The 13,683-nt window shown below is 47.0% G+C and overlaps 1 protein-coding gene across 1 annotated transcript in view; it reads right to left on the bottom strand.

Moving 5' to 3' along the window:
* LOC120232338 (collagen alpha-1(XXII) chain) overlaps window positions 1–13,683 on the bottom strand; it is a 334,176-nt gene that overhangs the window by 46,100 nt on the left and 274,393 nt on the right. The window contains exons 45-48 of the mRNA XM_039232993.1: window positions 11,393–11,506; window positions 10,974–11,027; window positions 2,178–2,231; window positions 442–495 (exon numbers count right to left, since the gene is read on the bottom strand). Of these exons, the coding sequence (XP_039088924.1) occupies window positions 442–495; window positions 2,178–2,231; window positions 10,974–11,027; window positions 11,393–11,506 (276 nt within the window). The remainder of the gene's footprint in view (window positions 1–441; window positions 496–2,177; window positions 2,232–10,973; window positions 11,028–11,392; window positions 11,507–13,683) is intronic.

Here is a 13,683-nt window from a genome sequence, read left to right as displayed (position 1 = left end):
TGACTAGGAAACTCAGGAAAGTCTGTGCTTATACAGATGCTCTGTGATTCCCAGAGTCTCTCTTTGTGGGGGTTCCTGTGGAACAGGGGAAGCTGCTTCTACATTTCTTACTTATGATCCTAACCTTGCAGTGATCTCAGGCCTCCCTCGCCCAAGCTAGATGCAGATTAATGACTAATCAAACCTGCCCATCCTTGCCAACACCCTCCTGGCCCCACAGCATCCTAACCGGACTGCCTATCGGTGCCACTCAGGTCACTCGGTCCTCAACTCCAGGTACCTTGGTGACCCGCACTTTCCATTCAGCCCGGAACACCTTTCAGGTATCAATCTAGTCTTCAGAGTAAGAGGAATGTCCAGCACAACCCCATCTCCAGTGAATATGGAAATGCATTCAAATGTCAAAGCCAAAAGAGAAGGGGATTCAAAGTCATCACTTACCCGCAGCCCAGGGTTCCCAGGGGGTCCCATGAAACCAGGGACTCCAGGATGACCCTAGGAAAACCCAAGAGGCAGTTCTTTACAACGAGCAACCACCACCAAATGTCAGACAACAATCCAGACTCTAGTGGTCTAACTCCAGTAACAATTTTGGATAAAGACACTGGCAACAAAAGACCTTCTTTTTTCTTTCTTTTTTTTTAAACTATATCCTTGGTATTTCCAGAGGTTGAGGAAGTATCTAACAATATCTACAAAAACAAATCGACCCTGGAAGCGGATTTGCGTCACTATAACGTGAAGGAAGACGGTGTGGCTGAGACATAGGCGAAAACAGAAGTGGATGTAATGACTATAAGATCCTGTGGCTGGGTGGCAGTTCTAATGGTGGGGGGTCTTTTTATGCTTTCCCATTTTTGTGTATGCTTGAGACATGCCATGAGAACAGTCTGAAAACAAATAAACACATATATAAACAGAACATACGCTCCCAGTGGAAACTGTGGTTCCTGAATTATGGCATCTACACTGTAACAATGTTGTAGTTGCTTTAGGGAAGGGATTCACATCTCCAGGCAGAGAGGAGTCCATGTGTTATAGCGGGAGCTAAGCAAGTTAGAGCCCATTGCATGTAACAATTGGTTTTAGTAGGACAATGTTTTATGAACCAAGTAAACCACGGTGGAAGAGACTTCCTGCCTCCACCTCTGTCTCCTGCTGCTGCAAAAGGCAAGCTGTAACAGTCGGGACAGAATGTACTATATCTGAAAATTCACTATGGTAAGAATAATCTGGACACATTTGTTTTTCCAAATACAGTGGAATTTTAGCTGGGCATGGCATTCAGACCTTCAACATGGCTCTTATCTCACAGCGTCTGGAATACCTGCTCACCCGCCTCACCTTCTCACTGAGCAGAAAGCCCTGTGAGGTCGGGGATTAGCCCATTACTCACCGTGCATCTCAGAAGCCTGGGCTGCGCCCTGCATGCAGCTGGTTTACAAGGAGGACGGATGGAGGGAGGCACAGAGGGGTGATGGGTGGAGCGCAGGTGGGAGAGAGGAAGGGGAAGAGTGACAGAGGCATAGCGGGAGGAGGTGGCCAGTTTAAATGGCAGAAGGGCTGCTGGAGGCTGGGGGGGCTGGGACTGCAGAGTCAGCAGGTGGCCCTGGATAAAAGATGATGGGGCTGCCGTGTTCAAATCCACAGAGAGAGGGGTATGTGGTCGTGTTCAAATCCACAGAGAGAGGGGTATGTGGTCGTGTTCAAATCCACAGAGAGAGGGGTATGTGGTCATGGGCGCTGCCCTATAATGCATTTGGAGAAGTGGTCCAGCAGCGCAGGCTGGGCACTGAGTGCAGAAGGGGCATCTGTGTAGCGTTTCAACTAGCACCGTGAGTTATAGGTTAGGCACCTGAGGAATGATGGGGAGTGGGGGCAGGGAAGAAACGGGTATGTTTTAATGGGTGACTACCATTTCGGTGAACAAGAAGTTCCAGCAGTATGAGAGTTCAGCAAAACCAAACAAAACGAGAAAAGGCATGCTCCTCAGATAATTGAGGAAGGGGAATATGGCAATGAACCAGAGGAATCAATTTGGAAACCATGAAAATATGGTTAAAAAAATCCTACAGCAGGCAAGGAGGGCCCAAGAAGTGATGTCAGAAATTGCAAAGTGAATTTTATCCAGGGGGAACAGTGATACCTCTCAGGTTCATTATAAAGGAAGTTTTTACCTGGTCACCTTTCTGTCCAACTTCACCATCTGCACCACGCTCTCCTTTACTTCCCTTGGGAGGAAAAAAAAGAGAGAAAATTACAGGAAATTTTGCTAGAACTACATTGCAAAAGAAAAAAGTTTTCATGCATTCATTTGCCTATTAATTCATATCCATTCATGTACTCTTTCTTCATCAACTCTTACCAAGCCTGAGCTATAGGCCAAGCAGCGTGTCCGCAGAGAGAAGTAAGGGAGTCTGGTTGAGGAACTGATGATGGAATGGCTTAACGGGGTTGTGGGGTGCTGGTGGGGGTCACTGAGAGCCCTGTATGTTTGCCCCTTGAACCTGGACTGAGCTGCAGGCACTGGGATCATTAGAAGGAGCTGTGACTGCCCCCCAGTTTCCAAAGGGCTCCCTGACTGCAGTGTAGGGGGCCTGGGGGGCCAGCATGAAGAGAGGAGGGGCAGTCAGGAGGAAACTGGGGTGTTAGGGTGTGCGAGGGGAGGGAGGAGAATCAAAAGTGTCTGGGGGCACCCGCAGAGTGGTGTAGGGTAGGGAGGAGGCAGAGCTGAGAAGGGGGACAGGGCGACCCTGTTCACAGGCTGGGGAAGACGGCTGTGCCCACACGCTCGCTTCTGGCTCCTCCCCTTGCTACCTGTGTGACCACAATTTCTTGGATTGGGTCGCTTCAACCCTGAACTGTGGTATCTTTTTTCTCTATGAAATAGAGAAAATAGTGATTGCCTCCCCTATGAAATGTTGGGATAATAAAATCAGATACCTGGAAAGTACAGCATAGAGTTTAGAACACAGCAAGATCTCAATAAATATTAGTTATAATTAATATTTTGAATTATTTTATACTTGAACTCTGGCTTTGTCATTAGTAACTGTCATTGGGCAACCTGCCCAATTCTCTGTCTCCTTATTTCTAAAATAATATTAATACAATCCCTTTGTCATGGGGTTGTCATGAACATTAAGTGACGTAAAATCTACAAAGTGCATTAAGCTAGTGATGAATTCATTGTTAGCTATCATCTTTCTCATCATCATCATCATAACCATCATCCTCATGGTCAACATCACCATCGTCACTATCATCATCATTATCACCGCCATCACCATTATCACCATCACCATCAGCATCAGCATCACCATCATCACCATCATCAATATCTTCACCAGGGTCACCATCACCACCACCATCATCATCGTCATCATCAACATCGCTGTCATGATTGTAGTCCAGACACTCACAATATGCAACCGAAGAAAAATATTTTTCAGAGACTAACCTTGAAAGTAACACTCAGAAGTTCTGATCTCTCTTAACTGTCACAGATTTTGGCTCTGCATTTAATGCGGTAACACACGTATTTCGGTAAAACGCTATTCAACACAAACATGTCAGCTCCTTTAAAAGAATCCATTATGCAGTAAAATAAGTCTTTCACAGTAAGTCAATCTTGGCTCCAGTTCCAGGCCTGTCACATCTTGTTTATGCATCCTTGAGCAGATTGTAGCCCCTCTTTGCTCTGGGTTTGTGCATCCAGTAAACAAAGGATGGGGGGCAGACCGATCTAGGAGAGTCCTTCCCAGTCCACCCCACAGATCGCCCTGGGTCCAGTGGTCCTTCCATCCACACTGTACCACGTCAGCATCGCTGATGCCCGTGGCTACCTAGTAATACTCCCTGCCGCCTCCCTGACGTGTGTTGGGAGCCTTGGGTGAACTAATGCCTGCAAAACGTCAAAGGCCAGTGTGCAGGAGAAGGAAGAAAAAAGAGGTTCAAGGGGGAAGAGCATTTGTTCCAACATTTTTACATGTCATTATTCCTATTGCTTTTAAATCTACAAAGCCGGCACACTGTCTGCAGGCTGTCTTGTAATCTCCGTGAAAAGAAGTGACATAGAATAGCACACTGCTTCTCTGACATTTAGGACAATTGCCTTAAAAGTAAATGGTTCCTTTTCAAATCCCAGTCCTCAGTCTGGGCTTAGGGTGGTTTCAACCTTCAAGTCCCAGCAGTGAAAATGTCAGCAGCTCAAGGATCTCCACAGTTGTCTTGCCTCTTTTCCTGCTGCAGCTAAGGATCAAAGCAAACACAGCCACCCCCACCCCTGACTCACTTCCTTCCAGAAGAGAGGACTGACATTTACCGAGCCTCTACCCACACCCCCCCACCTCCACCTGGGCATGCTGCCGGGCTTTTCCCACATGAGATCCCATTTCGTGTATTTTTTTCTGTTTGTTTATATCCTGAGCTGATGCAAAAAAAAAAAAAAAAAATATTTAACACGTCTGTGTTATCAAATTTATTTTTTTTAAGTTTCTTTATTTATTTTGAGACAGAGAACATGAGCCAGGGAGGGGCAGAGGGAGAGAGAGAGAATCCCAAGCAGGCTCTGTGCTGTCAGTGCAGAGCCCATTGCGGGACTTGAACTCATGAACTGTCAGAGCCAAAACCAAGAGTCAGGCACTCAACAGACTGAGCCACCTAGGCACCCCTGTGTTATCTAATGTGGTCAGTAAGACTACTCTAGGAGATGGGGGTTATTATTAGAGTGTATAGATTTAAAAAATCTGGGGGCACCTGGGTGGCTCAGTCAGTTAAGCATCCAGTTTCAGCTCAGGTCATGATCTCATGGTTCATGGGTTCGAGCCCCACGTCGGGCTCTGTGCTGACAGCTCAGAGCCTGGAGCCTGTTTCAGATTCTGTGGCTCCCTCTCTCTCTGACCCTCCACTGCTCACGCTGCCTCTCTCTCACTCTCAGAAATAAATAAAACGTTAAAAAAATTTTTTTTTAAATCTGAAGACCAGAGAGGTTAAGTCATTCACCCAAGGTCACACAGCTAATGAAAGGCAAGATTTGGACTCTAATCCAGATCTGTGTTCAAACTGCCTGTCCCTGCCCAAGTTACTTTTCTGGCTATTTTCCTAGGAATGATGTCTTGTCCCACTGCTTTTCTAATGTCAAGAACATAGCATCTATAGTCTAGAAGTCTGACTGACCATGTTCCAGGGAACTTTCTAAGCACTAGAGGTATAGCAACCAATAAAAGAACAACACCATCCCTGTCCACCTAGACTTTATATTGTGGGAAGATTACTAGCTCATTACTAGTTCAGTTCTCTTAGATGCGGTTTATTCAGAGCCACTGTAAGGACTTAAATCTCCTGGCGAACGTAAGGGAAAGAGATTCTCTCCCCAAACCTTTTTCTTAGAGCATTTACTTTAGAAAACTTGTCACTGTGGGGCTCTTTCTCTTCAAAATGTATGTAAATCCTTTTAAAAGCTAAGTAAGTGCTGCCAGATCTAGGACTCCTGAAACATCTTTCTCAAGGACCTGGCAACCATCCCTTTGAAATGTAATCAATCAAGGAAGCCAGCGCCCCCACTCTCTGGAAGCCTCTGTGGGGAAAGGGAGCCCAACTGAAAATCCTGGCACCTTGCTCTGAGTTGCGGAACACTTCCCATCATTAAGATGGAGAGCCCATTTCTCCTCTCTAAAAAGCTAACTAGCACCTGATCCCCTAATTACCAGGTAAACTTAGGATGGACATACGTGGCAACTGGTGCTCTTACTTGAGGCCCCGTTATTGTTTATCTTGAGGACTTGCATGCAGCAGGTGTGGCTGCCCCTCGACAGGAGAGAGGGAGATTTCTGCCTGACGTGCCCCACCCTCTGGCATCATGCTTACTCAATAACAAGACTGTGTTTCTTCTCTTCTACCTTTGTGGACAGGTTTTCTGGGCTGGGAGAAGATTTTGGTTAGTTTTTAATTACATTTCCTCAACATTACTGTGTCCTGAGCACCTGATGTAACAACTACTTAGAGGGCACGTTCCCACCAGGGGCTGCTCTAAGGGTGTTGATTTCTGTGAACCCACCAGAAAGGCAAATTCTCAAGGGGTTTACAGATGGTTGAGGGCAGGGCCTAAACTTTCTCCAATTAATTAAGTCCCTGCTACTGGTAAAGACTTTTGTGTGCTATCTCACTGCCTAGAAAACCTGTCCCCACGGATGCCTGGCACATCCCTGCCTCACCTTCCAGTGCAACTAAAATCACTTCTTGCAGGTGGCCTTCCTGGGTAACGCTTTGCCTGATGGCATTATGTTCCTTCAAGCCATTTACTCTTCTCCTGACCCCTTGCTACAATTGTAGCTCTAGGAGGACCACTTGCAGTTAGAGGTACCCAGCCCTCCCTTGTACCCAGATGCTACCAGGCCTGGTGCTCTGTAAATGCTTCCCTGTTTAATCCTCAACATCCCCTTTGTAAGACAGGCTGGAGGGTTCTCCTATAGACGAGAGACCCGAGGTTCAGAGAAGTCAAACAAATTGCCCGAGTCCTATCAGTAGTAAGTGACATTCATTCAGCTACTAAGGGGCAGAGCCGGGTGGGGAACCACTGATCTCCAGAGCCCAGGCTGTGCCCACCCATCTTGATGGCCCCCAGCCCCAGTCTGACTTTTGTACGAAACACCAGCTTGTAGATCTTTCTTCTCCAACCCAACATCAGGCCCTGGAAGGCATGGCCCATGTCCGACCTACTTCTACACCTCTTGACTTAGAAGGGAGATTTTGGGCACCTGGGGGGCTCAACTGGTTAAGCGTTTTACTTTGGCTCACGTCATGATCTCGTGGTTCGTGGGTTCGAGCCCCGCGTCGGGCTCTGTGCTGACAGTAGCTCAGAGCCTGGAATCTGCTTTGGATTCTTTATCTCCCTCTCTCTCTGACCCTCCCCTGCTCACGCTGCCCCCCCCTCTCTTTCTCAGAAATAAATAAAACATTAAAAAAAAGAAGGGATCTTTTAATAGGATGCTTGAGAGAATCTTTCAGGATTGAGGCAGCTCTGGGTAAAAGAGACTTCTGCTCCTGGAAGGCACAGACCAAATGGCACTGGGATACCTTCTGTGCCTCTTCTGGTAGTTCTAATAGTAGCAGAGGCAGTCTTAATCTCTGGCCCCCAGAATTTTCCAGAACCTCCAAGTGCAGGCTTCTGCTCATCTAGGGTCTCTAGTCCCTGGAGTTCCCATTACCTGGCTGGGGGGCACATGAATGAGAAGAAACCCAAATGCTTTTCATGGAGGACAGAATAATCAGTATTTCTAACTGGGAGAGTGTTTTACATCAGACTCTGCAGAAAAGCATGTTCTCAGGGTCATCCCTCTGATAACCATCTTGTTCCTTCTTCCTCCTCTGCATGGATCATAATCCTAAGAGCAGCCACTATCCTCAGACCCCATCCCTGAAAGTCACTCACTGTGTTCTGCAGTATGAAAGCTCTAGAATGAAGCTGTAACTGATCATGGCGGTAACCTCCCCAGATCCAGCCACCAGTCAGAACCGCTGCAAATCTGCAAGATAAATCTTGGGGAAGCTGATTCCCCAGATGCAGGATGGCAATTGCAAACAAACAAGCAAACAACTGCCCTTGGCGATGCACGTGACCAGTGAACACAGGGGCGTCTGGCTATGAAAGAACAAGAGCAATATTCGTTAAGTGCTCAGCCACTGGTAGAATTTCCAGTGTACAAATCATCTTCGTGTCTGCAGGTCAAGCTGAGATCTTGTTTGATGAGCAAGGTTCAACAGAGAGAAAATGAAAGAGTCCTTCCATCTGTTTTCTGGAGAGTGGTGTGGGATGAATAAAGAGCATAGAGACTGGCTTGGAGTTGAAGCCAAGAATCAAGGCAAACCAGTGAGTTCTCAGAGGAGGTATTTAACTCCTCCGCGACTCACTTCCCCAACAGGAGGTGGTGGCAAGGGGAAGCCTCCTCCCTACTGGGAGCTGTCCTCAGAGCTGGAGCTGGTCCTATTACTAGGGCTTTAAGGGCATCCTAACGGGGTGGGGGGGGGTAGTAGGGGGTCCTGGAGTCCTGCCAGCGGGGGTTCCCCTCTGCAGGATCACTTAGTAGTCTGGTAGTACTGGCATTTAATCTTGCTAAACCCTAACTTCCTCATCTGTAAAGTGGGACAATATGTGTACCTCCTAGGATGATGCTGACCATTGTAAGAGATGATGTTGTAAAGCAGGTAGCCTGGGTATACGGGGTAGTCTGCCCACTGTAACTGCCTGGGAGCTCATCAGGTAGGGCAGATCCCAAGTCCTGCCACCGTCTCAAGGTCATCAGGGACTCCCAAGTGGAGACAGCTAGAACCCTGTCTTTCAGCTGCAGCACAAATTTCTGTTCTTTTTTGGATGGAAGCATTCTTTGGCATTCTCTGACTATGTAAAGGAACAAACCCTCCCTGGAAGCGAATTATCAAGGAACAAAGTCAGAGCCATTGTCCTAAGACGATAGCGCTTCAAGTGGGATTGGGCTGGTAAAGAAAACAATCCCTACTTAGTGGAGGAACCTCCTTATCTGTTTAATTGATTTGCTTTTGTTTCTCTGCATAAAAGCCATTCTTCAGCAGAGGCTAAATCCAGCAGCCCTGAGTCGACAGCAAAGGTTACTTAAGGATCAGCTGAAACTACCCTGTAGAATCCTCCAGCCAGGGAGCTTAGCGCCAGATGATGACCTCAAAAAAGAAGGGCAATTCAGGGTAAATAGTACAGGTGATGCTACGCTTACTGGTGTCTCTTAAGCTAACACCGCCCAGGAAAAATCTCTTGTTCCGTCCACACTGAGACCTGATATCCTGAAGTAGGAGCCCTAAGTATGTCAAAACCCTGTAAGACTTCACAAAGTCTATGGATCCCACTCTATGCCTTAACCTGCTAGGTGGGTCTGCAAAGTCTGGACGTTTTCCATCCCGATGCCCACCTGTTCCAGCGAGTGCTCTGCTGTTACCTCACAGTGTTTTTGTTTGTCTCCTTGCCTTCTAATATGCTGATAAGAGCTCCAACCCCATTTTCCGGGGTTGGCTTTGGGGTGAGGCAAGTGAGCACTTGGCCTGAGTGTAACAGGTAAGGGGTTCTGGAAACCTCAGTATCCAAAATTAATAATAGTCCAATGCCATATTCTTCAAAGTCAAAATTTATGCCAAATAACCTGAGATGAACAAAATATACAAATGTAAATAAATGGGGCTCCCACAGGGCTGGGATGAGGGGTTTTTAAGGAAGGTGAATGGCTCAAGTGCAGGATTAGGTCCCGTCTTTATTTAAAATTTTGGGGTGCCCAGGTGGCTTACTAAGTTAAGCGTCTGACTCTTGATTTCAGCTTAGGTCATGATCTCACAGTTCATGGGATCGAGCCCCATGTCAGGCTCTGTGCTGACAGCATGGAGCCTGCTCAGGATTCTCTCTTCCCCTCTCTCTGCCTCTCCCCTGCTCATACCCTGTCTTTCTCTCTCAAAATAAACTTAAAAAAAAACTTTAAAAATAGAACTGTGACATTTTGTTCCTTGTGAATCAACTGGATTAATTTTAAACTTTTTAAAATATTGCATAAAAGTCCTATTTATCTTGGTTACTGAGGTTTTGGGCTTCCCTTACATCTTACGTCCAGGTCCTTGCCCCAGGCCTGGCCCTGCTGCTGCTGTGACCACAGGCTAAGAAAGCAGGAGAAGCAGCTTGGTCCAGGGCCTGCAAAGCACCAGGCCTGGTGGGGGCATCCCTCAGCAGCTCACAGGGCCACAGGCCTAGAAGGTCACTGCTTTTATACCTCTTAGTTTGTCAGCAGGAAAGGGAAGGGCAAAAGAAGCTAGCCCAAGGTCATTTGTTGAGTGGGAATGCCAACTCCGGAGGTCTGGCTCCCGAGCTCACTCTCTCCTACTGACAATTGTCTGCTGTACTGCATGTCAGACAAGACACACCGTGTCCCAGCCAGGACACAGGAAGAGAAGCAGTGACACATTTGCTCCTGTTGGGGCAGGGCAGCGTGCATAGCTTGCAACAGTACAGGGGCCCCAAGGAGGTGATCAGGGACAGCCCCCAGGGGCACTGATGTTGGGAGAGGTGACTGAGGGGGGAGGGTCAGCCCTCTTTCCCTCCTGGCCCCACGTCAGCACTCACGCAGTCTCCTCAGCTTGGAGCTATGTACCATCACCAAAAGGAGCCCAGACACCTGTTTTTGGCTGCCAGACCCTCCCCTCCTCTTCTTCTATGGCTGAGATCACAGCTCCTTCTTTCCAGGCTGGTGTCCCAGGCTTTATGAAAGCCCGGAGCCACCCTGCCATTTTGATGGCTACCTCGTCATTTCTGTGAGTGGTAGTAACACTCACCCACACCAGCACAGCACTTGCCTAATGAGGTTGTTTACTGAGTGACTAGTTCTTTTTATGCAATTCGTTCAATTCTAATGAATTTCTGAAGTTCCCATTGTTTTATTGTTTTTGTTTTAGGTAGGCTTCACACTCAGTGCAGAGCCCAACGCAGGGCTCGAACCCACGACCATGAGATCAAGACCTGACCTGAGATCAAGAGTCTGACACTTAACCGGTCAAGCCACCCAGGTGCCCCCTGAAGTTGCTTTTATTCTTTCCATTAGTGGGTGGTGAAATGAAGGCCCAGAGGGTCGGTCAAAGACTCAACACAGAGCTGGGATTCAAATTCAGAGCCCTCTGTCCACAAAGCTCATGTCTTAACCAGAAAGGATGGCCCATTCCAATCCCTGAACTCAGTTCATTATTCAACCACCAAGGCATTTGTACATGTACAATGTGAGACTCAGCAAGTTCAAGTGCCCCTTTCCAAGGTCACTGAGAAAGTCGAAGCCATGGGGAGACCCTGAATGTTGGTATCATGGTTTTAAGACCATGATTCCTTCACGCTGGACATTACTCTTCCTCAAACTTGGGTTAACCAGTGAGATGAGCAGAATGGATGTACCCAGCGTTAATGAGGGCTCACTGACCTGTGGTCCAGCGATTCCTGGAGGCCCTGGGAGTCCCCTGGGCCCTGCATCTCCCTGTCACAGGAAGAAAAAAAAAACAGTAAGAATGAGTGTCTGGAGCTCACACGCAGAGCCACCGCAAGTCACTGCCCTGACACACCTATTCATTGATTTCTCACTGAAATTTCCCCATCCCCTCCCCCTCCATCCAGCATGTCTGAGAAAAGGGTGTGGGCAGGTGGTGGTACTGAGTGTGACCATGCATTCATGGGCATAGCCCATGACTAATGGGGTGGCCAGTCTCCAGGATGACCCCCTGCCTCCCGTAGCCTCGCCCTTGTGCAGGCTCCGCCCATCTGTGCCAGGGAGGCAGGGCTGTGATCTCCAGGACGCTATACTTCAACGAGGCGCTAGGGACAGTTTCCCCCTTTCCTCTTTACCTTTTTCCCTTCTGTGCCTTCTCTCCCTGGCTTTCCTGGGAGACCTTTGTCGCCTTTAAAACCTGGCAGACCAGGGAGACCCGGGGTGCCTGGGGGGCAGTCATTGCACACATCCTGAGGAGAATAAGTAAGAGTTACTAGCAGGGCAAGTGGAGACCTTCCAAGTGATATAAAAGCAAACCGGCGGATCGAGTCATTACCCAGTGTTTGTGTCTAACTTTGCATTTTTCTCTTAATCTTAGATTTTAGTGCTGATACATCTGGATTATTACCTCCCTTCTCTCCACTTCTTGCCGACCAGAGTGCTCGAAGTAGAGCGCACAACAATGATGTCAAAAGTCTACCACTACCTGTGAGCACCTGGCAATGTTAACAGTACAGATATGATGCAAACATTTAGTACTGTTACAAACAGCATTTCCCGTCCCTGAAGCTGGTGACAGAACCAAGCTGGGAGCTAAGTTCTCTGTCTCGTGGGTTTGCCTAAGTGGTTTGTACACAGAGCAGCCGAACAAAGGAAGCAGCAGACACATCCCAGGTGTGACCACCCACCTGGCATTATTCTTTGTCCAAAGCAAGTATTTCATAAATGTTCCCGGGCATCGACCTTTACTCTACTTCTCTGAGGCAGGTGAGTGCTGTCCCTGGCATGATTTTGAAGGCCTCTGAGCCCAGGGAACATGATTTCTAATTTGTCCGTGTCATCCCGGACCTTGCAGTTTGGAGTGCAGTGTGTAGTGAACGAAACTCACTGGCTTGACCACACTGTAGCCTGTGTCCTATCCCAGAGTCCCGCGGTGTTTCTCTGCAATCGTCCCTCCCCTCTTGTGCTAAAGATTCGATGAGCTAATACAGAGAAGGCACTTAGAATAATGTGAGATCATTCCCAGTGCATCTAGCTAGTAGTCTCATTCACGCCTGCACTCAGTGACTCTCTCGGTGCAAAACTACTCGTGAAGCATCCGTTAGGCTCCACACCTTTCTGCTTTGAGACCACAGTGAGTCCGCATCTTGAAGAGTTCATGCTTGTAGGGCGTCCACTGGCACAAAACAAATGCATTAACCACCTCCTTCTGAATGCTCTGCTGGAGGTGTGTGCACAGGCCCGTGGTGGCTGCACGGGTAGCTGTAGGTGTCAGTGTAGGTAATTTAGTATCCTTCTTGGTCTCTAACTCAGGATGGTCTCTGACTCACAAAAGCAACTCCGAATGGCTTCCTTTCCTTTCCTTTGCTTCGCTCCTATTCAACCATCCATGAATTTAGCAAAGTTGCAGAATACAGAATCAATGTACAGAAATAAGTTGCATTTTTATACACCAACAATGAAGCGACAGAAAGAGAAATCAAGAAACTGATCCCATTCACAATTGCACCAAAAACCATAAAATACCTTGGAATAAACCTAACCAATGATATATGAGATCTGTATGATGAAAATTATTGAAAACTTATGAAGGAAATTGAAGAAGATACAAAGAAATGGTAAAACATTCCATGCTCATGGATTGGAAAAACAAATATAGTTAAAATGTCATTACTACCCAAAGTAATCTACACATTCAATGCAATCCCAATCAAAATTGCACCAGCATACTTCTCAAAACTAGGACAAACTATCCTAATTTGTGTGGAACCAAAAAAGACCCCGAATAGCCAAAGTAATACTGAAAAATAAAACCAAAACGGGAGGTATCACCATCCCAGACTTTAGCCTCTACTACAAAGCTTTCATCATCAAGACAGTATGGTATTGGCACAAAACAAGACACATAGACCAATGGAATATAATAGAGAACTCAGAATTGGACCCAAAAATGTACAGCCAACATCTTTGACAAAGCAGGAAAGAGTATCCAATGGAAAAAAGACAGCCTCTTTAACAGATGGTACTGGGAGAACTGGACAGCAACATGCAGAAGAATGAAACTAGATTATTTTCTCACACCATACACAAAGGTAAACTCAAAATGGATAAAGAACCTGAATGTGAGACAGGAAACCATCAAAACCCTAGAGGAGAAAGCAGGAAACAACCTCCTTGACCTCAACTGCAGCAATTTCTTACTTGACACATCCCCAAAAGCAAGGGAATCAAGAGCAAAAATAAACGATTGGGACCTCATCAAGATTAAAAGCTTCTGCACAGCAAAGGAAACAACCCACAAAACTAATAGGCAACCAATGGAATGGGAAATGATAATTGCAAATGACATATCAGATAAAGGGTTAATATCCAAAATCTATAAGGAACTCACCAAACTCCACATCTGAAAAACAAACAACCCAGTGAA

The sequence above is a fragment of the Hyaena hyaena genome, unplaced genomic scaffold (genome assembly GCF_003009895.1).
Source record: "Hyaena hyaena isolate Hyena2069 unplaced genomic scaffold, ASM300989v1 scaffold_69, whole genome shotgun sequence".
Lineage (NCBI taxonomy): Eukaryota > Metazoa > Chordata > Mammalia > Carnivora > Hyaenidae > Hyaena > Hyaena hyaena.
The sequence above is the reverse complement of the archived record's forward strand: the minus strand, read 5'-3'. Positions and strand labels throughout refer to the sequence as shown.